Source organism: Cheilinus undulatus, linkage group 3 (genome assembly GCF_018320785.1).
Source record: "Cheilinus undulatus linkage group 3, ASM1832078v1, whole genome shotgun sequence".
NCBI lineage: Eukaryota > Metazoa > Chordata > Actinopteri > Labriformes > Labridae > Cheilinus > Cheilinus undulatus.
Genome location: NC_054867.1, coordinates 36,131,818 through 36,158,814, shown reverse-complemented (window position 1 = coordinate 36,158,814; position 26,997 = coordinate 36,131,818). Strand labels below are relative to the sequence as shown.

General features: G+C 39.1%; 2 protein-coding genes across 3 annotated transcripts in view; one reads left to right on the top strand and one right to left on the bottom strand.

The window, feature by feature from the left end:
* Positions 1-26,997, top strand: part of syn2b (synapsin IIb) — a 142,876-nt gene that overhangs the window by 104,791 nt on the left and 11,088 nt on the right. The window contains exons 6-9 of the mRNA XM_041782706.1: positions 22,969-23,031; positions 23,811-23,953; positions 24,416-24,490; positions 25,601-25,703. Of these exons, the coding sequence (XP_041638640.1) occupies positions 22,969-23,031; positions 23,811-23,953; positions 24,416-24,490; positions 25,601-25,703 (384 nt within the window). The remainder of the gene's footprint in view (positions 1-22,968; positions 23,032-23,810; positions 23,954-24,415; positions 24,491-25,600; positions 25,704-26,997) is intronic.
* LOC121506808 (metalloproteinase inhibitor 4-like) lies at positions 470-20,756 on the bottom strand. 2 transcript variants are annotated; one of them, XM_041782707.1, is made up of 6 exons: positions 20,668-20,756; positions 20,231-20,527; positions 5,853-5,950; positions 5,291-5,405; positions 2,896-3,020; positions 470-2,641 (listed from the first exon to the last, which is right to left on the bottom strand). In XM_041782707.1, exons 2-6 carry the CDS (start codon positions 20,367-20,369, stop codon positions 2,444-2,446), a joined length of 675 nt encoding a protein of 224 aa, XP_041638641.1. In that variant the 5' UTR covers positions 20,370-20,527; positions 20,668-20,756; the 3' UTR covers positions 470-2,443. The 2 variants fall into 2 exon arrangements, with proteins under 2 accessions (XP_041638641.1, XP_041638642.1); XM_041782708.1 differs by lacking the exon at positions 20,668-20,756 and having other exon boundaries at positions 470-2,219; positions 2,441-2,641; positions 20,231-20,650.

Here is a 26,997-nt window from a genome sequence, read left to right as displayed (position 1 = left end):
AAACTCAGTTCATTGATTACTATATAATGCTTTAATGATGTCTTACGTGACTTAGAGTTTATTCATTCTATAAAAACAGGGGCTGAACTCACCAAAAGATTTACAATAAGAGAAATATGACCATAGAACAATTAAAAAGTCTGCATTATACTGAAATCAAATCTCTCTTGCTGCATTTGCTCACCCCCCACACCTGAGTGCAAACAGGTTCTTAGATGAAGTGTTGAACATAAGAAATGTCCCGGGCCCTGCAGAGATCTTTGTATTTGAGAAATGTTTACTCATAAATAATGGGTTAGACATATTCTAGTACTCCTTGGTGAAAATTACATTAAACTGTGATTTTTTTCATATTTTTTCCCCTTCTATATCTCTTTGAAATAATCAAAAGAGTCTCTTTTTTAAGACTTCACTAGCAGAAGAGGGAGAAGAAGAAAAAGAGCCAGTGTCACACTTTTCCATTGAGACATTTTATATACAATCTTTTTTGGTACATGGAAATAGAAAACTCTATTCAGACAGAAACAGAGACATAAATACAAACCCAAACAATTCTCTCAGTATAAAACAAAACATGAAATAGTTTGATAATGCTTCACTAAGGCCATACAGTTGAAAATGCATTATTATCCCACCTGTCATTCATAGTTTGATTATGAACAGATGTTTCAAAAATATCATGGATTATAGCATTGTGCAGGTTAGTTTTAAATATTTTATCAGTAGAGGGATACGTTTGTTTCTCAATGAAGAAAAGAGCGCTTTATAATGCATTTTAATCTGTGTGACTTCACTGAAGTAGTCCAGTAACAAGACAGGGCTCAATTCACAGATGGGCCTCTTAATGGATATGGTGCAGTTCTATAAAATAGAGACAATGGAAACAATTTTTAGCTTATTCATGAATATATGTTCTACTTAAATTGTGTCTAATATTTTTAAAGTCTTATCTATTTAATTCAAAGTTGTGGAAAATCCACCTCCCTGTTCCTTTAGAGAGTTAAAAAAAAAAAAGGGCGAATTGAACCGTGTCCTGTTACATCATATCCTCGAAGGAGAGGTGGCGTGGCGTCTACAGGTGGCAGTGTTGTTATTAAAGCGCTGGATTAGAGTTTTTTGGCAGAGGAAACGGTACAGAGTTCAACTGAGGAAAACTACACACACAAAACCCATCTAATGTGTGAAACATGACACTGTTAGCTTTTAAAGGATTAGTTCTCACTGAAGTACAATATTTACATTCTCTGCACTTTGTGACACTGATTTACAGGAATTAAAGTCATGTTGTGTCAGATCATGGCAAAATGTAACTGTTTAGGGGGAATGTCTGTCACTTTGAATATATAAACGGTGTGTTTGTCATTTTCAGGGATATTTATGATAGTTTACATAATCAAAAACAAAATGTGTGAAGAGGAAGGAGTGGAAAAAAAAACATAAAAATGCCCAACTTCCTATACAATCTATATTACAATGTTAGCTTTGTATAAACACATTTGAGGTTGAAGAGTATTTTTTATGGTAATTCATTAACCACCACACCATCAGATAGGAAGAGAAGACTGACTGCGTGGTAAATCATTTTTAGAGGATGCTCTGCTTCTGTTTGCAAGGGGCTTTCAGATAGGATGCAGGGTAGGCTGTGCTCCTCTTTTGAACTCAGTCATTGTCTAGAAGTAAAAAAAATCAAATCTGGTGCAGCACTTTGTGATGGCACCTCGGCACGTTCAGTAGGAGGGAAGATCAGATCACACCAAAAAAAAGTGAGAAAATCATCTTGGCAGCGTCCCACTTTCCTGAGCTTGTTAGAGTTTAAAGACCTATGTGGACCTCAACAAGAAAGCTGTGATTAGAAAGAAATTTCCAACAGTTTGGGCTTACTAGGTGTGCTTAAAAAGCAGCAGAAAATGTGTGAATGTAGTTCTGTTTTCCCAAGAAATGTTAGCTTGAACTGAATTATAGCCTGTGTTTTCATCAAATCATATTCTTGTACCAAAATCAGCTGATTCCGATAAGAAAAAAACAACTTTATCAGACATATTCAGTGTGTTTAGAAGCATTCTCCTCATCGTGCAGCCACTACCTTTACAACTACTATCCTATAGCTTCCTCCTGACTGTCGTTTCAGTTTGCCAGGCAACCTGCATGGATGACGCTGCAGCTTGCAACCCCCAAGGGAGTACAGCGCACGCTGCATCCTACCTAATTGCCCAGTCAGTCTGTGAAAACAATGAGAGTGGGAAATAAAAATGATCATAGCTTGTCATAGAAACCACCTGAACTCTTATAACAGAACCTACAGCTCCCTCGAGATGATAAAATATCAGTTTTTTTTTTTTTACAATGAAATCTGATGAACTGAGCAATATTCATGCAATAGCAGGAGATGTTTGTTGGGACTTGAAGGAGTGAAATTAAAAGACATGAGTATCAGAATTACATGTCAAGGGTCAGACATATCCAGGAAGTCTTTCTCAGGTGGGGGTCCACCGCGGTACCAGCTGCAGGTTGTGTCAGAGCGACGGATGCAGGCGTACTGCCGAGCCTGCTCTCCGTTTAAGCTGTTATCCAGCAGCCAGTCCGTCCACAAGCACTCGTCTTCTCCTGTAGACGCACACGGCACCGTGTAACAGGTGTTGATCTGAGGAGAGAAGAGCTTTTTAATTGTTTTGGCTGAATTAAGCTCACAAAAAACTGTTGCTCTAGGCACTTGTTTGTTTGTAGACAGCTTGTTAAGCTGCAAAAATGTTTAACCACTGAAATCTTCTGTATTGAAATGAGAGAAAAACTCTGTGAGGGCTGGTTTAACAGGTCTTTGTTTCTAAAAACATGAAACTGATAGATGAGAGGTAAAGTCATAAATATGTATGAAGAGTTGATGAACAGTCTACTCACTCTGCATTCACAGCCCATCTGGTATCTGTAGTTGAGATTCTTCTTCTGTGACAGTGACAAGTTGTCCCAGGACTCCACCAGGTCACACTGGCCAATAGAAATTCTCCCATCGCTCCACATACTTCCTGTTCAGTGACATCACATCACATTGTTAATTTAGTTTGGCTCATGAGCAGACCAAGATAGAGTGCTGGAAGCAACAGACTCAGGGATTATATTTCTGAAATGTTGCTTTTAAGAGACAAAAAAGATGATTTTAGTGTTATGTACCTTAAGTATTTTAGTTTATTCACATAATTATGATTAAGAAAACAGAAAAACTAGAAAAGCACTCAGAGAGCACAGACCTCTGCCATTAGCCCTATCTCCCAATAGTGAAGAATCCTTTAAAAAATTCCCGGATCCGTCCCCATGTGCCCCCCACCACGGTATTCGTCAATTACTTCCTCCCCAGTGGGGTGGAAACATGGTGAGGCAAAGCACTGGCTTCGCTACGGGTGGACTGTCATGGCGGAAGCATTGCTATTTCTTCAATAGAAAAGTAATGCAGGATATTTGTCACTAGCAACAATTTCCTAGTGTCACACCACTGTAAGTAGCAACCATTTTTGGAGTGTTAAATTCAGAAAGTTTACCTTCTGCCCCCCCCCACCCCACCCCACCCCAAAAAAAACATTAGGTTTGTGATACAACCCGGGTTTTACAGGTGACAAACTCATGTTCACTTCGCTTCTTACTCAAGCCACCAAGCTGTCATCAGCAGCTCTGTTGACTAAAGTCTATTTATAAAACTTAAACACCACTCAAGTCACATAATGGCCTGAATGTCAGGTGATTTGCTCCATGCCATGACATGCCTGGGCCTGCCCTGAGGCTATAAGGGCCCCATGTACCTGCCAACATTATTCAAGCTTATTCAGCTGGCTGCTGACATCTTGTTTCACCACTTTCTACCCTTCGGATACTTTACTAGCTCATGATTATTGTCTAAACTGCTCCAGCACAGACGACATAGCCTTTGCTTGAGCGACAAAAATTCATCTTCAGATCCCTAATGATGTGGCCTTCCTCAGCAACACTACAGTTAATGGGGGTTAGCTATTTTGATTGTAGCTCTGCCAGTAAGCTAAGCATACCACTTAGCTACTTGGTGCTATGAGTGTAATGGTTCACAGAGGTCAGGGTTTGGGTCGTACCTCGGTTTTAGGTTCTCAGTTCAGTACAGGTTCGGTTAATGGATAAAAAAGAAACATGAATAATCAGCTTTATAATTCTAGGAATCACTAATTTATCATTATTTTTTTTAGACCAACATCAGTGTAGCTTAAAGTTTATTCCATCTTGAATTATTAAGGATCATCTGTGATAGTTGGTACAGCCTGTGATGTATTAAACAGGAGACAAAATAGAGGAAAATGAAAATGAAAAATATGCAAAATAAAAAGCAATACAGATTTTATCCAACTATTTTCTACACCGCTCAACCCGTTAATAGCCTAATATCCCTTAATATGAAAAAGAAAATAATGTATACAACATAAAATGATAATTAACACATGCATTTTAGAGCAATGAATTATATATATGATTGATGAAGTGTCATGTGACACCATTGTAAGTCAACAGTCAGTGCAGTGGTTACTTATGCAAAATCACAACTCAAGTTCTTAAATGCATGCTTGTAGCCGGTGTTCTCTACTTCTACAGGTCCATGCACAGCCTTTAAAATGTATTAGCATGGGTAATATCCTAGACCTGCTTTCACATCTGGAGGCATTTTAAAGACAGTGTGGAGATGAGGGGAGGGAGAGCAGGCTAGCAGGTCTCACTGATCGCAGCTCTAGCTACGGGAGCAAACTTTTCTCTTTTTGCATTTTGTTTAGCTGGCTATTTCTTCTTCTTCGTTGGTTGTCTAAAAGTGGTAAGCAAACACTAACATTACTGCACCCCACATGGATTGGTTGTAATTAGGGTCATATTTGTTTGCATAGTTTCCTTTCTTTTCATGGATTTAACGTATATTTTGTGGGACCTTGGCACCGAGTTGTAACGGTTCAGGCTGAATACAAATATGGATACACCCCTACTGGTTGCTTAACTTAAGCATGTGGACATGAAGAAGAAGCACTGCTCTCAGTTAGGAGACGCATGGTTGACAAGATTGGACATGAAACATTTCTTTTGTCTGGGATAGCTTGAGGAACTTTTGCAAAGCAACCCCTTCAATGTGGGAAATGTTGTCACTGTCACTTGATTGTATGTTTGATATCAAATAGCAACAGTGTCCTAGTTTCACACTACTGTAAACTGCAAGCCATTTTTTGAAGTTTTAAATTCAGAAAGTTTGTCTTTCTGCTTCTTTCCCCCCTAGAAACCTGACCATTGCATACTTTACCTGAGAGCAGATACCCTGCTTTGTTGTTGGAGTCAAGTTTGACTCCACACAGTGAGGAGAAGACAGGAGTGTACACATACTGGATATCCTTGGCCTTGTTGAAACCTTTGAACATCTGGACAGGGAAAAAACAGAATATATTCAAACAGAAGTTGATGTTTTAAAGAACAAAGAATAATCCTTTCCTCCTGTAAGTTAAACACAGTATATATAAATATTTAGAGAAAATATAGGGAGTAAGAAAGCAAGGTGATACAACACAGATGCCCACATTCCTTGGCTGTGGCTGCAAATATGAATTATTAAGCAGACAGTTTTATTAAGAGCAGCTTCTGTTATCTACTGCTTGTATTCATCATCCCCGAGGTCAAGTGGAGGCGGTTGTTTGCAGACACAAGAACCAGACTCCTGAACTGATTATACGTGCAACTAATCAGCATTTGTAAAGTTCTGCTCATAGATGTTATGGGTTCAGTACCACCATATACCACAGAGCTATAATACACAGCAGCATTAACTGTAAAATTGATGTGTGTCTGCTCCTGCTGTCCAGAGATCTCACCTTGATCATTTTGATTTCATATTGAATCATCTTCATGTAAGGTGAGGAGCTGTTGCTAGGCGACACAATCTTCTCTCCGGAAATCTTTGCCCTTATCACTGTCAGAGGAGGAAAAAAACAGGAAGAGAAGAGGATTAAGATTAATTAACATGCCAAATAATGCAAGAGGGACGATAAGAATGTGATTTAAACGCCTGAGGTTATAGACAACAATCTGAATTATGCATGTTTATGATCCATGAGAAGGATTTGTTTTTTTTCTACATTGTTGAACAAAGAATTTTTTTTTTCTTCCCATTCTTTCTGTCTCCTCACACAGACAGTGCAGAGGTCTCTCTCAGCAGTAGTGATACCGGATGTGTCCCTGCTCTCCTCTGGGAGGGAAATCAAAACTCACATGGAATAACAAGTAGCTCTCTGCTTGCACACTCCCAGTAGCTGACTCCACACACATTTATGAATAAAATCCATACCACACATGCACAAACACTCACTCTGAACCCTGCAAGCACCAAAATATATGGCTTTATCCCATATCGTAAATCATCTTCAAAGCTACATTAAAGCAGGTTAATGGCTCTGTGGTTTTCAACAGAAGGGTTGCAGTGAAGTCACATCATTTTACAACCTTTAATTCAGAGAAATATTCAAGCACTGCTCATCTCGTACTTTTCAATCACTCCCAACACCACAAGATGCAGCTCACACTGTGCCGAAACAAACCCTGTTATTACAGACTCTGTTTAAACATAGCCACTTTTTCCCTCAATCAAAAATGATGAAGTCTGCACTGCTCAATTTCCGCATTACACATTTTGGTTAACAAATCAATTTCTCTGACAAACATTTCCTGAGAGCTAATAAAACGGCTGCAGCTCAATCAGTCAAACATAATTAAATTCACTATTAGAGCTTTCTCCCAGGCTTAAACATACTACTGCTTTTTGACTTTGAACTTTGCAGACAGCTACGTTTAATATTCAGCCAACAGAAAATTTTGTGGCACCACACAAAATACTAATACTGGTTTGGACCTGAAACTGTAGTCAGAGGGATACTGGGTACATACAGAGGCTTTATAGAGGATCATTTTTTAATCAAGTTGGAAACTGAAAATGCAAGAGCAAAACTATTGGATTAAATAGTGTTTTTGTCTATACTGGAGATATGACTCCAATTAAAGTTAACCAGATCTTTTTTTTAATAAGCAAGAGTGCTCGCATAAACCCTACTGTCCAGACCCCATTGCTCTGCTTTATAATTGTCTCTTTTCCAGTGTAAGTAGATGTGAAAACTCTTAACTCAAGTACAATTTATTAGAAGGTTTTTGCCTCTCAAAATGGCTTTAGAGCCCAGCACATTCTCTCCAAGTAGAAACATTTTATTGCTCATTAGCTAAAGGTACTAGCAGCCCTTCGCTGTGTTCAAGGGACCCTCCATGCAATGGAATTCATAAGGGCTAACAAGTGACAAAAAACCCAACATCAACAACTAGCAATGGTATTCAATATGGTAACCCATGTACAGAACAGTCCTCACCCCCCACCCATTTCCATCTCCCACCCCATATGTCTTCTCTCTCTTTAGCTGGCATATCTAACAAATGCAAACAAGCACTAAAAATAATCTTAAAAAGACCCAGCACCTCATGACTGTATAGACAACAGTGGGTTGTGTTAACTTGAAACAGCTATTTCAGCTTTACTTTCTAAGTTGATTGAGTATATTTTTTGTTTTTAGGTAGACAGTACTCAACCACTTTAAGTTTGGTGGAGGGTCTTGTGTGTTCTGATGAACCTGAGAGCAATGCCGTCTGGAGCTTATGCTCCTGGTAGGGTCACCCATGGCGGTAAGTTCGAAGGGGAGGTTCCAGACGAAGAGGAAGAAGAAGCCTTTAACGGCGGAGTGGGTGGAGGATGGTCACAAAGGCAGAGGAAGGCTGCAGCAAAGAGAGGTCATTAAATGTGCTGATCTTCATGCCATTGGATCCTGGTCTTCTCTTTGTCAAGGACAGTGTGGAGGCTGCTTGTGCACCAGTCTCCCCACTCTAAAAGATTCCATGCACAGGCATTCTCCTGCAGGCCTTCCCACACCCGAAACCTTCAAGTCCTATAGCGATCAGGAAATGGTGACAGGAGCAGGACAGTGAAGTCTGGGAGCTTCTAGCCATGCACTGGCACATAGGCGGTGGGTGCCTGATACAGTTGCCTTGCTCTTGGACCAAGGCAGAGAGAGCATCTCGGCAGCAGCATCCATGTCTGAACAGCCCTATTAAGGATCCACTCTGCTCACGCCCCATGGGGAAGGGGCTAGAAAATGTGCCCTAAAAATAGCCTGCTTCTTTAAACCGCATCCAGTGGGTTCACCCCAAAGGAGTCAGAAACGAAAAAAAAAAAGAACATTGGAGCCTGGAATGTGAGGACATTTATGGACAGTGCTTCCAGGGATCAATCTGCAAGAAGATCTGCAATCATCGCCAGGGAGTTGGCAGCCTCCTTCCACAAGGGCTGGCATTGATGCGTAAATCCACCACCACGTAGGGTGTGCCAGTGCAGCATTTTCCAGGCAGGGGGAAAGAGTTTTCAAAAATTGGGACATCCAGGCCAAGACCAAACTCCTGGTCTACCAAGCTGTAGTTCTGCCCACTCTTCTCTACAGGGCTGATAGCTGGACCACCTACAGCACACATCTTAAAGCCCTAGAGCAGTACCACCAGCGATGTCTCCGCAAGATCCTCAGGATCAGCTGGGAGGCTAGGCAAACCAACATCAGTGTCATGTCATCCGTATGCCCAACAACCGCCTTCTAAAACAGATGTTGCACAGCCAACTGAAGGAAGGACAGCGCACCCAAGGAGAGCAGAAGAAGTGTGGTGCAAAGACAACATCAAAACCCACCTTAAAAAACGTCGCTTTAGCCTCAACGACTGGGAGGAGGCTGCCTTCAACCGAGACATGTGGAGCAGGATGGTCCATGAGGGTACAGCACAGCAAGAGAAGAACCTCCACTGTGCCAAAGAAGCAAAGAGGCAACAGAGGAAGGAGAGATCCACCACCAAAAAGGCTCCTCAAACCACAACCACCACCACGATGACAGCCACCCACATATGCCACCACTGCAGCAGAGTTTGTGGATCTAAGATCGGCCTCCAGAGCCACCTGAGGATCCACAAATGACCAGACTAACCAACAGGAGGACAATCATACTCGAGTGATCGCCAATGATGATGAATCTGCAGAGTTTTAGAATGCATTCGGGCATTAGACTCTTTTGCATCATTAGTGATGTTGTTGACTCATACAACTCCAACCTGTGAGGAACAACGAGAATACACAATAGAAGGTATACTAATTATGATGAATGATGACTTCCTGGCTCATTGTTCACCTGCAGTTATCATTTGTAGTCCCTTAAGCTGGTCTACCTTGAACAGCATGAATGTTTAAGATTAAAGTTTGTAAAAGAAACAAGTGAAAATTGCAGTGGATGAAGCACATTTAGCTTTACAAAAAACATAACCATATTGCAAAAAGTTGGATTAAAACAGAATTTTTAAGTGTGTGAAAGTTTTTACAGTGTAGTTTATTTTAAAAAGTTAGGTTAACCGGACATAGGCCTATATTTGCAACATCCGACAGTCAGATTCGAGATTGTGATGGCCACTTCTGGTGGTTATCATTGAAATTGGTTGAATATTAAGGAAAATGTGTAGCTGTTATTTTGTCTCCCCTGTGGTACTGTAGAAATCCAAGATGGGGGAATCTGTTGAAGGGGCTCTCCCTGTGCATGAATTACAGGTTTATTGTGAGTTAATAAAACAATTTTATATATTAAGGTCATTAAACACTAATTCAGATAGGCTTTCTCATAAATATTGTTTTTCTTTTTTTTTTAATATACCAAATTTGTCCCATTAACTTGGCTGGACTGGTAAAGATGCTAACTCTTAGCCTAAAATAAGCACCTTCAGCTTGTTTATTGCAAAGCCATGTACTGTATGTCGCTTTTAAATGCGAGTTTAAGCCACTTGTACTGTATTCTTACTATAAAACTAGGAAAAGATGTTTTAAAGAGACTATATTTAACAAGCTTTGAAATTAATATTGGCTTAATAAGCTGGCTAATTTTGAGTTATTAAATCTGAAAACTAATTCCATTCAAGTTGCAAAATATTGATTTCCATTTGCCAAAAATGTTTATTTTTCTTTAGCCAACCACATTTTTTTTATAGAAGAGCCATCGATTAAAAAAATGGCATAGGTATATGTGACTTTCATAGTAGATCTCCAGTAAATAGACCACCTAAGCACTAGTTTTGTCACCCACCCCAACCTGCCCCTCAGCGGAAGTCTCCCTGTCAGTGTGTTTACATGTATTTAGAAAAGTTGAATTATTGTCAAACCAGACCAAACTAGGTGATCTTGGCATGCCTCAGAGCTTCCTCACCGCGTTTGGAAGTTTAACAGCATAAATGCTAAGCATAGATGAAGATGCGTTGTCATCTCCTGTCAGGTATCACCATAAGCTAGACGGATAGTGGTCACTGTAATCATACCAAATGTAAAATGTAAGAAGCTTTAAAGTTTGTCCATATTTTTTGACATTTTGACATACAACTGGTTAGCTGCTTGCTAACTTGTTAATAAGACCAACTGAAAAAAATGTCCAGTGGTTGCTAGCTGTAAGGGGACATATCAGAGTCAGCCATACCTCCATAGACATTTCTGATTATTCCTCAGTGCTTGAATGCTACAAGCTATAACCTGTTCTGACAGACTGCAGCTGTTTGTAGGACTGATCTCAATTCAGATATGCAGCCAAAACTTGATTTAGATCTTATTTCTGAAATGTTTCTGATCAAACAAAGACTTTTTTTTCTCTTTGGAAAGTCTGTGTGTTCTCCCAAGTTGTATTCTTACAGCAAAACCCAGTTATGGAGCTGCTTGATGCAGAGCTGCCAAACAACTACCAGGTGATGGCAGGGCTAAAAAATGGAGAGGAAGGAAAGCAGAGGAGAAAATAAGATTTAAAAAGAAAACATGTATGAAACATCTTTAACCTTTGACTGAATCATAAACAAGCTAGGTGACCACAGTGCTGATAACAATAAACCAAAGGGACTTTTACTTAGCTCTTTTTAAGCCAGAAATTATTAAATGCATTGTTAATGTTTAAAATGTTGTAGAATATGCCTTTAAAGACTTTTTAATATGTCTCTTGTTATCTGTGAAATCTGCATTGAGGCCTTAATAGATTGTAAATGTCTGGCATAGCAGCAGAAACTATGAGGACAGAGCTTGGCTATAAGATTGATATATTTCAGACTACATTTGTTATTTTTTGATTGTGTATATACTCAACAATATATATATACTAATCCTAACTGTTTGGCTAAATGGTAAAATAAATTTTTCTGTGAGCTTTCTGTAAAGCTTGCTAAGATTTCTACAAAGCTGTCTCTCCTCCTCTCCTTCATTCTGCTCTCTATAGGAAAGGATGCTTAGGAGAGAGACAGAAATGGAGCAGGTGACCTCAGTAGAACCACGAATAAAACAACTTCACATTAAGAGAAAGAGAGAAAGTGTGACCCAGCACAGCTCTAACCCTCACCCTCTCACACAGCTACATAAATCACCCCCTTTGTGTTCGCTTTTCATTCATCACATAACTGCCCTGCGGTTTGTGTGTGCTGGTGAAAGGCGGACGAGCTTAGTTTGTTCTTTTAAAATTGACTCAGGAGGGATAAAAATGAGATTTTTTTTGTAGCAACAAATACAGACTGACAGAAAGTCAATGTGAACTTGTCTGAAGTGTTTGCAGTTTAATCTGAGCGCGCTGCATCGCCCACACAGAGACAGCTGGTGCAGGGACGCTCACTTTATGGAAATGTCAAAGAGCGCAATATTTGACTTTGATATGCTTCTTTCGAAGAATTCATGATTCAGAGCCTGAGGCTTAAATAGAGCTTAGCAAAATATCTGAATTCATAAAGCCTGAACCCTAAAGTCGACCGATGCAGCACTATTGTAGCTGACAGGTAGATCTATTGATGTAGAAATCAACTGAAGGGAGAACAGATTAAAGAGAGAGAATAGGTACAGAAAGTAGATAGAAAATGTTGCAGGTGCACAAGAATAGATGTTTTGTTATTCCTTGCAGTACATGTAACAGCGCCTGACCTTTACAAGGACACACCTGCTCGCAAACAGGTCTATAAAAACGCAGCTGTGACCTAAAAATGCAGGAATAGAAAAAGAACTGTTTGATTGAGTGTTCTAGGCTGCTGTGGATAAATGAGCAATAAGCTTTATTTTTTCTTTTTTTACAGCACTTGCTTGGTCATACTTTGCCACTGTAAGTCCATGCAAATCAATTAAAAAATATGTACTATATTCTCCTATCCAACAGAAGAGTTTTGTGTTTTTCAAGTGTTTTTCAACCAGAATTTCTAGGTATATAAAATCAAGTTTCAAAATGATGAAAAATTCAGCAGTAGGCTCTGGGATACTGTGCGTGCTTGTTCAATGTGCTAAGACCATGCACACTTGCAGGAAAGACACTTTTCTCTCCCAGCTGTTAGAAACTTCTATGATCTGAAAATGGAGGATTCATCTGACTGCTCTGTTGGATCTGCACAGCCCTTTTTCTGTTTCACCAGAGCCAGAATCAGATTCTGAACCCATGGGCACACAAGGGAATTTCAATAAACAGACTGAGCTGTGGCATCCAGAGAAGATGCACTCAAGCAGTAACTCACAGCAAAGCATAAGAACCAAAGATACCAAAGTACAAGGCCAGTACTTTTACATTTAGTTTGAAAAAGTCAAATTACAGTGTTAGTTCAATTAAAACAGGACTGTCAACAAGTTAGTCTGACTGAAATTGTACTGAATACAATTTCTGTCTGTCTGACTAACACACCTCAATAATGCAGCTGGAGATTGATTCTCTTGCTGAAGTTAACTGGCATAAAAGCAAAGCTGCAGTCGTGTTGTATTCCTTCAGATGTCACCATGCATTAGAGTCACAGGTCTCAGCTGTATCAAAAGTAAAGCAAAATATGTTGTAATATATGCAATATTGGTCATGCTCCAGATGACACACCATTTGTCTTGCTGTGCATGTATACTGGGACAAGGGCAGTAGTTTAGGTAAACTGGGGTAACAGAGCTTAAATGCTTAACTTTACAAGCCATGTAAGCAAACAGAGTGCCTTTATATTATTGTTGTGCAAGGGGGTTGGTAGGCCCAAGTCCTCATGCATCTTGTCTAGCTTGAATGATGGCATCTGCTCAAATTTCTGATATGCATTCATTATCTTCATCGTCCTTTGACACACTTCATTCTTCTGTGCCAGGGCTGGGGAAATGTGCCGCGCCCATGCACAGAATGATCCCACACTTGTCAAAAAGAAGACTGGACTTTAGGCTCAAACACGCCCAGGCACAGTACAGATTGCCTGGTGTGATTGCACCCTGAGACACATCATTTGATCCTTCTCGGAACAACCTGATCCCAGAAATGATGAAAAACTCTCTGAAAGTCTAAATTGATATGTCACATGTTAACAGCAACTTTTTCCCAAAGCTATGGGAGGCCTTACACTAGAGTTCTCATCATTACACAATTTTTAATTTTGATATAATACCAGCTGAAATCAAACCATATTGATTTGATACATGTTTCAGTACCCCCATAACATGAAAACGTCCTTTACTTATTTAGTCATTTTATGGGTGTCGATTGTCAGGAGACATCGCTGCTTCTCTCTGCTCTTTATCTGTGTGTAACAGACAACACGTTAACACCAAATGGAGTTACTTAAGCATATTTGTAAACTGGTTAAACTGTTGGTAGTGTTACTGGCTGTGACAGAGGGTGGAGCAGAGAGAGCCATGTAGCCGGCAAAAAGAGGCAGGTTTCTAACTTCTTTAGAGTGAAATCAGTGTGAAACAAGGACAAACAAAAGGAAATAATGCCTTCTACTTCTGTATCACCACATTGTTTTAGCATCGGGACGTCAGCACTTGATCTCCTTTGATTGCCCATCGCTGCATACTCTTTCTATCTCCTTTCTTGTGGCACATTCTGGTTGAAATAGAAGTGTATGTATGTTTTTTCTTCAAACGTTGGTACTTTCAGTAGTACTGAGCATAAAAATAATTCATCTTTTTTCATTTAAAGCATGTGGTATCAAAAATGTTGACAACCTTACTTTATACAGACTTAAAGTTCAAGTAAAGCTTTGCGTGCAGGGATTTTACATGCATTTTGGACCTGAAGAATGCTTTATGATTAGGGCTGACAACATTATTAATGTTAAGGGTACAAATCACAATATATTTCCCCATAAAGACTTTTTAAAAATGTATAATTAACCAAAGGATCTCCTGGTTACTTAACAATCATGACACATTGTTATTAGTTAAGAAATTGAAAAACTGTGTTAGGGTGACAAACGACTTTATTACGCATGTAAACATCTGTTTACATGCATAATAAAGTCGAGCTATAGTTATAGCTCCATTAGGCAATTTAAAAAGACTGCTGTCCTTAACCAAGTAGTAATGTCGTTGTTCTCCCATTGCAGCAGAAGAATCCTTTTTTTTTTGACGGGAGCATGTCGACCTCTGCTCCTTTCAGATAGTTGTTGTTGGTCCTCTTACTGCTGATCTTGCTAACAAGTTAGCAAGCACCTAACTGAATGTATGTTGAATGGAAAGGACATGGCAGACTTTAAAGCTATGTAAACATCACTCTCGTGTATGAGGAAATCAGTCAGCAACTGCATAAACTAGGTTTGACAAATTCAAATAGTAAAATTTTTAGAGATGTGAATCATTACATATCTCACAAGTTAACTTGATTACAGTTCTGGGGGTTGCGATTCGATTCAGACTGATTCCCAATTCATCACATTTTTTATTTCTTATAGAAATGTAATTATTTTAGTACACAAGTGTGGTGTTTTTATCAGCTAATTACAATATTAAAGAAAAATGCAGTCTGTGCTTAAATTGCTAAAACTATTAACATGAATAAAACGTGTGGGCTAAAGCAGGAAAGGTATTTATCATAAACTCATCAGTGGAAAAAAAGGATCATAAATCTAAAGCCTTCACTTTAATGATTGCTCTGGGAGAGTAGGTGTTATGGTTTGACAAGTGACCATGTTAACTGGTGACTTTTCAGCTGAAAGTGAAATGCTGATAGTCGTAGTACCGACTTTATTAAAACTTTTCTTTTGTCAAAACAGTACAGGGGGTGTAACTTGGAACTCCATAGAGAGTACAGACAGTATGGAAGTATGTCAGACACAGCACTGTAAACATTACCAACACTATGAGGTAGTGCTACTAATGCTAATCACTCAGCTTATGAGCCAAACATACCTCTTGCAGCATCTGTGATGGAAACTGCACACGGAGTGTATTACTTGCTGCAGATCTGCTGTTGAAAATGCACTCAGGATGTTATAAAGTACCTTTTTAAAAACATTGATTCTGATAGATTCTTCAGTTGGACTACTATGTTTGCATGCATTTTAATAGTCGAGTTTTAGTCAGACTAACATACTTTTTGCTAATTGCATGCAAACACTGATTGTTTGTAGATTAGTTTATATTTATTTTAGGCTTTCATACTTAATGTGTTTAGGATGAGCAAATGCTGAGAGGAGATGGCTGTTTTATGTAACTCTATGACCCACAGTTACACATTATATCAGCCCTAACAACACTGCTTTAAGTGTATTCTTACACTGTGATCATTTTTCCTGTCAGATCTACTAATGCTCACTAAAAAATCAGTACATCCTTCTTTTTAAACATGGTGACATCACAGAATAAGGCTGCCGTTTTGACAGAACAGAACTGGACTCTCATATTAATAACCTCTTTGTCCAGTTCAGCTCTTTGATCTGCTCTTCATTTGGCAAGAAAAAACATATCTGAGAAAAGATGAAATGCTTTGGCAAATTAGCCGCCCCACTTAAATCTTCCTTTTTTAGCAGGGTAATGAGTCTATTAATGGTAAGTAATACACTAACACATTACTGTGCTCTGTAGAAGGCTCATATAGTTGGCAGTACAAGCTTTGGCTGTATATCAGTGAAACCAGGATGGGGCAGAAGTAGGTAAAGCCAATAAACTAAGAATAGAAACAGACATTTTTCTTTCTTGTAGATCACTGGTTTAAATCATCAGTTGAGACAATCAGTGATCATACAGTTTACTATATGTATTTTTGGAATTATTTGTCATTAGTTAAAAATCAGTTCTGAGTTTGATGTCTCTTCTTAAAATGATTCCCTCGCCCAGATTCTCTTGAAATACCCCCCCATCCCCACCTACACATCTTTAAACTGGGCCGGCTAGGCTAAAAGATGCAGCTGTGTTATGAACAGGATTAAGGACAGACATGTCTGCAGAGTGAAAGTGTCCGTACATCTGCCCCCCCAGCTACATAACCAAAGAGAAATATTGCAAACTTGTACCATGAGAACTGATGTAGTAACTCACTTCCCCCCTCCCTGATGAATCGGCACCCTTGTCATGCTCACAAAGCTGGACTGTCAGCGGGCTTTCACACTGATATTGTTAGTATGCAGACCATTCGGCCAAGCCTATAGACATGGAAATGAAGTGGGGAGAGAGAGGGAAAGAAAAGAGAGAGAGATGGAGTAGGTTGTGTTGGCATGGCTTGGCCTCCGTCCAACACACACACACTCCCAATACCACGCACACTGATACACACAATCTCAAATACACAAGCATGGCTGGGGATTGGTCCAGGGTTTGTCCAGATGGGATATTACTCAGATGTACAGCTTTATTCAAGGGGCTCATCGACTCTGACAACACTGTCAGGTCAACTAAAGGCCACCACCGGCCTATGCTCAGAAAACAACCTCTGCAGTGTAATCACTGATTCCAACAAATAAAAGGTTTTCCCAGGGGTAAATGGGGGATTTTCTTCAAACTTCATTCATGGGTACAAAAAGTTGCATCCCATGTGAAAGGGACCACTGACTTTTGTGCACTTACATTTTAATCTAAACACAGACATGAGCCCCAGAGCAGACCCTGATGAGATGCGGTCCAATTAGAAAAGAAGCAGTGCTTAATTGACTATTTGTTAAGCTTCATCCCTCACATACTTACTGCTGCTATTCCTATTCAGCCTCTGTTCTCATATAATATAAATATTAACAATGACAGATATTAACTGGTGATTATTTTTTTGAAATAAGGAGTACATTGAATGTTTAATTTTCCATTATAAAGCTAGCCAACTAAGCATTGATAGCTGATACATTGTTTGAAAAGCCTTACTATCTGACTGAGCAATCTTTTAAACAAGTCTTAAAGGTACAGTGCTTAAAACTGGGAGTATTACTAAGATACTTAAATGGGAAAGATTGGGTTATCGTATTTAAGTAAAAAGTGTAATATATAAAAAGCACATGTTTATATGGTTATTTAGAGCCCAAATCAAAAATCAAGCAGGTTATGCATATGACATTTCAGAATAGTGGCTGGCATCTTAAAATTATAAAACAAGTGCTCTCAATTTTTTAATTAATGAAATGAATTAATCACAGGGGTGAAAAATGCAATTAAAAAAAGTACATTGACAGCCAGCTAAAGCACTTTTGTAACTTTGATTGGATTGAAAATTCTCTGTGCTCTAAATTTATATAAGTTTATGTATAAAATGTATACAGACTAACACCATCCTAGATTGACTAATCTGTCTTGGTTTCCTCTTCTGTTTCAAAAGCTAATTAAAAGTTTTGATTCCATTCAGAAATATGTCCTAAATGTTTCGTTACTATTATCATTAAATCCATCAGTAATGCAATCTTTATTATTTTATGGAACTATGCAATTAATTGCGACTGATAAATTACAATTCCTATAATTACTTACACAATTTTTTGAACATGGGTGTCTGTTTTCAATCAAACTATGTAAGAATAAAGGGCTTATTCTGGGCGAATAAAAAAATATCAATTTCATATATTCAGGTAGTGAACCAGTTAGTTAATAGTTATTTAAACAGGCCTACTTATAAATAATATGCTAATTTTGCTCTGCTAAATGCTACTAGGCTAAATATTACACACTGCACCTTTGAGGATGCACTTTGTGGCAACATCCATGAATTCATACCAGAAGACCTTCTAGCTGACTTTAGAGGAGCGGTAGCTAACAAGAAACAGGACTGTTAGCTAAGTAGTTAGTGCTCTTCCTAAGTGTGTGGGAAAATGAGGGAAAGTGTTGCATCATCTGTTTGGAGTAGGCATGATTGGTGTGACAGTCATGCCACACTGTTGGCACTATTGAACCGTATTGAAGTTTTCTGCCTTACTTCTAACATACAGCCTGAGGAGAACTATTTGTGATATGTGATTTTTTTTGACTTTCTTGACTTTTTTGACTTTATTTAGATAGGATAGCTGAGGAGAGACAGGAAATATGGAGAGGGAAAGTGGTTGGAAGACATGCACCAAACAGTGATCTCCCTACCAGTGCGTTGACTATAGCTTCTGTATATGGATGCCTGCTCTACCCACTGAAGTAAACCAGCGCCGTGTTATGTGATTTTAAGTAGCCTGACTGTTGCAGTGTTCTTAATTAAGCGAGCTCCTTTTTACATTACTCTAAACTTTAACAGAATCCTAAACCAAACACTGTTCTGTGTATAATAACAAGACAGTTGGTGTCTAAAACCTTAGCATGTAACCAGCGATGTAGAGAGTTCATGATATCCTGCTTGACCTAATAATGCTAAATGAGTCCTATTGTTGCAGGTAGTTGGCTGAATATACACAATTTTGTAGCCCATATTGTGTAGAAGAAAAAAAAGGCAACTTGGTTGGGGTAAATACAACAGGTTTTAATCAATTTTAATCTGTTTGTAACAGGACCTTTATTATTCCCCAGATTGCTTGTCTCTTTCTGCTATCTTTAGAAAATCTAAAAACACTTAAAATAAATGGGGGAAAAAATCTCAAATGTTGGGATATCAGGCATCGCCACATCTCCTTTTGACCATTTCATTCTACCAATAAATCTAACACTTGATTGATCTAAGATGGCCACTTACAGCTAGTAAACCAAGATGAAGGTTGTTATCAAGACTGAATTTAAAACCAGCACAGACCAACAAGTGGAAAATTAAGACCTGATTTAGATCGAATTTATCTTGTCTGAATTTTGCAGTGTCAGGCCCACATGAAAACCTCCAGTTGTTAAAGGAAACAGAGTGATCATACTCCATAACTCTCCTTTATGACATACTTTGTATGTAAAGCTCTGTCCTAAAAACTTTGCCCCAAATACTCTCATTATGTTCCCATAACCCAGATCTACTTTGGTGTTATGGTGATTCTGAAAACAGGTCTCAGCCTCCATTTTAAACGGGCTATTTTAAGGCACGTTTTCAAAATAAAAGAGCCGAAGCCTGAACGGGAGATGAAGACCAATTCTATAACAAGACAGAAATACCATTAAGGCAACTTATGTATCCACTTTCTCTCTCTCCACCGGCCTCTCTCCTCTGCTGGAGTGTGACCTTTGACAGAGGCACATACTCCAGCTTTCCACAGTCTGGAGCCAAGCGCTCAAAGTCAGAGCAGAGTGTTGGTTTTGGCCGCTGCTTGGACAAGAAAGAACTGGATGATTTGAGGGGGGGTGTGGGGGGGTCAGACAGAGAGACGGACGGACAACCCAACCAACGGAAAGATAGATGAAAAGTAGGCTGGGATCATTTTGACTGTTTTTCAGGTTTGTTTATCTTTGATACACAGCAAGAGAACTCAATTATGTAACAGCAGAACACAGACAGCAGGCTGCCCTGTTTAGGAATATTATGAAAAAATAAGGGCCAGACACAGAAACAGCTGTGTTTGCATATTTTTCACTTCCAATAATGAATAAACAACCCAACAACAATCCACTGTACTAATATTTCAAAAGGCTGTCCTGAGCAGTGCATTAATGTCTGTCAGCTTTTCTTTCTAGAGATCATTTCTATTGATTTAATTGGAGCAAGCCAAGGTAATAAATCAACTATCTTTTTAATTAACAGCCAAGAGAAGCTTAGTCCTGATGCTCTATCGATTAGTTCTTGTCAAAGGGGATTTAGATTGTGGACTGAATTTTTCCCTCCTTCAAAATGTTATCAAAGGACTTTGATCAATAATCATCACTCAGTTAGTGGGCAATACTGTCAGTTTAAAAACCAATAACAACTTTTAGGCTAATTCATCCATGGTCACATGTAGTCAAAATCCCTGTATCACTTTCAACACATGAAAAAAACATTTATAACTTATTTCACAGTGAACAGGAACTTACTTAGGATTAACTTACCGATCTCAGCGCTGCAGAATAGCTGCTGTGGGTGAGCTGGATTACAGCTACATCCCTCCACGACTTCCTCCATGCCTGCTCCAAGCAAAAGGAGCACCCAGAGCCCCAGACACGCACTCTGCTCCTGGGACATGGCCATGATGACTCTGGCAGCTTCTGACTCTCGCTCCACCACTCGAATAACACTCTGCAACCTCTTCTGATCCCGTTAAGATCCGCAGGAATACAAATAAGGCTGGCAGTCAGTGAAAGAGGACAGTGGAGAAGTGAGATGAGCTCTGCTGAGCTGTGAGGCAGCTGTGGATAGAAATGTTTTCATAAGTTTAGTCTGAATTCAGGCCGAAGCAAATGACTTGAATTGGAGGGAAGCTGCTGCTGCCCTCTCTCTCTCTCTGTCCCTCTCTCCCTCTCTGAGGACAGCACACAGAGAAACTTACAATAGCTGGATCCCCTCACACTCTGGTCTTGAATGCTGAGAGGGTCGCACACAGGGAGCCTCTTATGTACTCAACAATTTAGGGACAGCCTCCTCAAACACAGAAAGAAAAAAAAACATCCATTGCCTCTTCTTGTACCCTCTTTTGATGTCCTCCCTCTTCTCCTATTGGCTGCTGTTAGTGTATTCATGCAGTTAGTCATCACATTATGACTGATTAAAGTACCCACCCACGCACTGCTTTTAGAATAATTTTGCACAAGGTCTTTTTCTTTGTTTTTGAAAAATCAGGACGTTATTATTGCGGTTCAGATGCAGCGTGTGATCATCAGTTCAACCTCTGAGTCACAGACGCAAGATGATTTTAAGTTTCATTTAAAAAGTATTCATCAACAGAATATTTCTGAATAGCAGCTTCAAGTCAAGACAGAATTTTTGAAACTACCACCTACATACTACTGTCAAGTCATATATTGCATACTGCACTCAACAGTAGTATGTAGTATGACTGCCAGTCAGCTTTTATTTAGCAGTATGCTGGGCCTAGATAGTTTTCAGTCCTGCAAAATGGCTGATACTACAGTGCAGCATCCACTGAAAACAACATACAAATTGCTCAGTTTGATTTTCATGATTTTCACAGACATGAACATTTACCTGTGAGATGTGGCTCTTAAACGATTTCAGGAAAGTAAATTTACTAGTATTGGATTTGCATCAATGCAGTATACTGCAAATAAGGACTTTTAATCCAGATTAACCACATGCTTTATTGCTCCTTTCAGCACACTTTGGTGAATCCACTGTGTTGTCTCCTTCAGTTACTGTGACGTTGAATAATAGGCTGCTTCCACCGAGGGTCTGGGTCAGTTTGTTACAGCATGATACGAACATATTGGCGTTTCCATGATCAAAGTTAGGAGGGGTCCCAAATAACCAACCTGTACTGTCATATTTTTTTGGTATCCTTCTGGTGCCAAGCTCACCTATCTGTCTCTAAATGGAGTTGCAGACCTTCCTGGTGTTTGTCAGTTAGGAGAGGGTGCAGAGGGAAATGAATGGTGCTGTGAGGCACATGAAAGTGTTCCAGCTGGTGCTGTAGCCTTGCCATCCGGCTTACAACTCTGCCCACCAAGTGAGGGTATGGGTGTCTCTGGCAATGCAACCTATTTTTGGTGTTTAGCATACTGAATCATACAAAACCATATTCAATCAAACCAACCACCAGGTGGAAACGCAGCATGAGCACACCACTGCTCCCTAATGTCTCATTTCAGTTCAAAAGATACACAGACAGCTCAGTGATCAAGTCAAAACTCACCAGACATTTACCTATTAACTGTACTCTTATTTCCTTTTCAATCCATAATAAGTTCCTTTTTCCATGATTTAGTTCATGTCATAATCTTGGATCTAACTAATGCTGCGTTCCATTTACCCGGGAAGTCCGATGACAGGGCTGGGAGTGACATCCCATCCGAGTTTCCTTTTTTCCAGTTGGACCGGGTTGATAACATGGGATAACCTTAGTTTAAGAAAGTAGAAGAATCCACAATGAAACCAAAATAGTTTTAAATGCAAATAGTGAAATTTAAAAATGCAGCAAGAGGTAGATTTACCTACATGTTGTGCAAATATTTGGACCTTTGACTGGCCGGCATTTTGTATTGTGGGAAACCATATGAGAGGTAGTCTAGTCTAGTGCAGACTCTAGATTTTTTCTGAATCTGTCCGACATTGAAAGCAGTAAATCAGTACATAGAAAGAGCCAGATTAACAAGTAAAGACAGAAAACAAAGTATTAGACTTTCATTTTTCAGCTGAACGAAGTGACTCAAAATCCATGCCAGTGCCTCTCTATGTATGCTGGATGGGTGAATACAGATGTTAGTGAAGACATCCATCATATTAAATATGATAAGACACAACATTTATTATAACGTTAGTGTTATAACTTCCCTACAAACCTTTAATGGTTAAAGCAGCTATTAATTGTTTTAGATTTTCATTTATGTAATTTTCAATTTTGAATTTGTGTTTTTATGAATGCTGAACAGACATCTGAGTCACAGAGTGGCTTCAATTGTGATTATAAAAACTATTATTATTATTATTTTTTTTTACCTCAGGGTCATTTGTGTGTTCATACGCTGACAGTGAAGCTGTCGTCATTCTGTATTGTTCATCAGTATTCATCCAAAACCACCAGGTGACAAGAGGAAAATCACTGAGGATTCATCTCAGTGCATCATAGAGATGAACTTTGAACCAATGTTTTAATTATTCTACTTTTCTTTTTCAGATTACAACACCAAGTTTTCCAGTGGTGGTGAAGATTGGACATGCTCACTCTGGAATGGGAAAGGTATTGTTGTTTCTTCCTTTCAATAAGTATCCATAAAAACTTGATCGTCCTGCCAGATCACGCCTCCGTAAGATCAGCTGATAAGGACACGTCACACTACCATCAGATGACACTTCTGACAAAGACGGAAGCTTTCCGTCAAAACATGTAAAGGAATGAACTAAAAAACTTTTTTTGTCTGTCATAGAAGGAAGTATAAGCATATCACAAACATGACCTCACCAATATGTTTCACACCTACAAGATAAATCTGGATTGTTCACAAAAATGCATCCAAGGCTCTTAAACCTGCCTTATGATAGATAAATGATTGTGATTGGCCTGACCTGATTCAGGGCAGTTAAAAAAAGTACATATTCTCTTCAAAAACTGCTGCATGGAGGACTGCTCTAAACAACTAATGTTCCTTATGCTTTCTCTGACTTACACAATGCAATCCTCAATTTGCCAGCATATACTTCTTCCTTATCCTTTACTCTTCTCCTAACAACACATCAGTTTTATTCCACAACAGTCCTCATTTTCTCCTGAAAATCACTGGCAACTGTGGGGATATTTTGTTGCATTGTGTAGTGCCTGAATAGAGCTGTATCCTATATGATACTTCATTAAAGACCTAGTACATAAAAAGAAGTATTACTTTGCACTGCAATTGTTTGAAATGACTTTAAAAGCTATATTTATGTTTTTTGTGAAAACCACTGAAAATATTATTTTTTCAACTTCTAAATGGGTAGCCAAGCCTTACTTTAATGCGTTTACATGTTATTCCTCTGTAGGTCAAAGTGGACAATGTGAGTGACTTCCAGGATATTGCCAGCGTGGTGGCTATCACTCAGACCTACTGCACTACAGAGCCATTTGTAGACGCCAAGTATGACATCAGGGTCCAGAAAATCGGTGCAGACTACAAAGCATACATGTAACTTTTGTTCTTTTTTGAGTTTGGACATATAATTGAAGTGCTATCTTTTGTATGGAGTGTTTCAATTTGTATGTTGTACAATATGGACGTGTAATGATACCAGCTGGCATTAGGCACATCTTCAATCAACAACCACTTACCAAATCAATCTAATATCCAAGATTCTTCTGCAATCTGGAAGCTGTGGGAGTAATCCAATGTGAACTGTGGTCTTTGACTTTTTAACACCACTACATGCACTGATTACAGAGCATGAAATTGACTAAAAGAAAATGCATCAGACAGTCAGGTAGTACAAGACATTTTTCCTTCATGCTAGTTGTAGCATCACAGTAAAACAAAAATCCCTCCCCCAGCAGCTACAAGGTTGTCTAAATTTCTCTTTCCTGTGTTAATCATTTCTACATGAAGGCTGCTGTCTGCAATAATTTAGCACAAAAATTTCCTCTTCTTTTCCAGGCGAACTTCCATTTCTGGTAATTGGAAGAGCAACACCGGATCTGCCATGTTGGAACAAGTAGCCATGACTGACAAGTGAGCAGCGCTCCAGCATTAGTGACGCTCAGGCTGTCCTGGTGTCGCACATGTTGTCCTTGTGTTATGTCACAGTTAGTCACAGTGTACTCACACAGCAGAATCATTAAGCTGAATCAAATTATACTTTTAGCAGAGTGATGCTAAAATTTGTTTACGCCTTTGTTCACACAGAAAAAGAAGAAAAAATTTGTATTTGGTTTGATTACTGAAAAAAGGTATTTCTAAGATTAGCTGATCTGCTTGTGGCTAAAACCTGGGTTTATTGAAAACCAGGGTATAGTTTTGGGAGCCAGTATTTTACCTGCCATTGCAGGGAGCTCACAGTCACTGTTCAACATAAAAATGCCATTGTGGCAAAAAAATATATATTATAGAAATTTGCTGTGCTGAAAACCTTTTGTCAGAGGGGTATAAAGTTGGATGGTATGTAGTGTCATATCATATGCTTATGGGTGCCTGCTCTACTCACCAAGCTGCCCATTTACCACTCATTCTAACAGCATCCTGCTTTATCCACTATCTTGTCCAATTGAAAGCAACGTGCTCAAAAAATAATATTTAAAACAGAAAATATGGACATGGTTTCTAAGCCTTAAATTTGTGATCTTAAGTTGTTTTGTTTATCAACCTGTCACTAAAAAAGTTACCTGTGCAAGCTAATGAGTATTGATGTTTGTTTTGCCCCTGGTATTCAGTTGTCACTGACTATAAGTCAGTGAAGCTATTTACAGATGCTGGTGCAGCAACTGAAGGAAGCTACAGAATTTATAAAAGCTGCAGCCAACCATGCCTACAGCTGTAGACACTCTTTTACAGGTTTGCTGTCAGAATAAATGCCCTGTAAAGCATTGTTTGCACTCATACTGTGTAAAGGTGGGTCATATGTCAATATTATTGAAAAGAAAAGTGCAAGAACAAAACTTTCTTACCTACCTAAGCAAAAGAGTTGGAGGCAGGAAAGTTTCAATTCTCAAGTTGGTGTCACACAAAAAAGTCAGACACCTGCAACTCTTCTTGGTCTACTTCAAGTGCTAGTTTTTCCAACTGTGTTTCCAGCAAGCGGATTATGACTCTTTGTAGATTTGATCCATCTTCTCTCTGTGACAGGTATAAGCTGTGGGTTGACGCCTGCTCGGAGATCTTTGGAGGGCTGGATATTTGTGCCGTCAAAGCCATATGTGGCAAGGATGGTAATGACTACATAACTGAGGTGAGGGGCAAGCTCAGAACAGATCCTTTGATAGAAGCAAATAGCTGACAGATAGGACGGTTTAAGCAATAGAACAGTAGCTCTTATTTACAGCTGCTAGATTATCACTTTAACTATATTTGCCTTTTGTTTGATTACTCCCACCACGCTGATTTCAGACTGTGGGATTTGAGCAGCATATATTCATAAGGCCTTGGGGTCTTAAATTTAGTCTGTCTGGCTTAATTTACACTGGTGGAGCCTTTGATTGTCTGGCTGGGAATAAACTGATTGAACTCAACCTTAAAACACATTGTGAGTTAGATAACTAATATCTGTTGAAACTGTAATTGTGAGTTTTGGTGTCTTGTTGATATAACACCTTTCCTTGGAGAATCTCATAATGGAAAAATGCTAAATACTCTGTTCATTTCATTTCTGAGGAAAAAAAACAAGGGCAGTAAAAAGGCACCTTTCAGAGCCGTAAAGGAAGTAGCACAGAAAATGATGATTTAAAGATTGAGAACATTTCACTGGTCATTCGGGTAGCTGCTGTCAAACTAGAATTCTGGCCTGAGGCAATAAAAAATAACATAAAAATAACGTAGACTTGAATCTGAATGGAATAGAAAGGTCATGGGTGGACAAACATTCTCATTGCCCAAGGTTGCAGCATTGAGCTGGGGCATATTGTAGGGAGGAGGAGATCCTTGGCATTGAAGAAATAAGAAAGAGTCTTCAGGTGGGCAGAACTGTGGGGCCTGGGAAAATAAGGTGGAATGAGGTGGAAACAGAATAGCCTTTCATAAGACATACACAGGCTCAAATGAAAGGCTTCTTTCTAGACAGTGAGACAGGGCTGTTCTATTTCAAAATACACAGATACAGGTCAGAGCTCATACAGAGATACAAGTTCATAAAGAGATTCAGGATTAGGATCAGACGGATAGGTAGGGCCTCAGTTGAAGGCTCAAAATTTGGACTGATCAAGGTTTCGAAGACAAGCAGTTGCGTAGGCCAGTGAAAATTCCAGATTAAGACAGAGTCAGGTTCCAGTTTAAAAGGTATCTATGACCCTATGTATCTAGGTATCTATCTATTTACTTGTATTAAGATTCTTGCTGTGTATTCAGAAACTAAATGGAAATCCTTCATTAAGATGTACTTAAGACAATACTAAATGACTCCTCAACTCAAGGCAACAAGTGACCAGCTTGGCTAGACAGATGTTAATAAGCCACAGAAAGCCTGGGAGCCATGGATATAAAGTAAGGGCTTTTAATCTGCATAGCAGATAGGCAAGAGAGTTTAGATT

Bases quoted from the DNA above. Each gene is read 5' to 3' on its own strand.
- LOC121506808 (XM_041782707.1), bottom strand. From the start codon at position 20,369: ATGGCCATGTCCCAGGAGCAGAGTGCGTGTCTGGGGCTCTGGGTGCTC. The intron at 5,951-20,230 runs GTAAGTTAATCC...CTCCTCTGACAG, and splicing joins ATTCTGCAGCGCTGAGATCG to TGATAAGGGCAAAGATTTCC. The intron at 5,406-5,852 runs GTGAGATCTCTG...TTCCCTGTCCAG, and splicing joins ATGAAATCAAAATGATCAAG to ATGTTCAAAGGTTTCAACAA.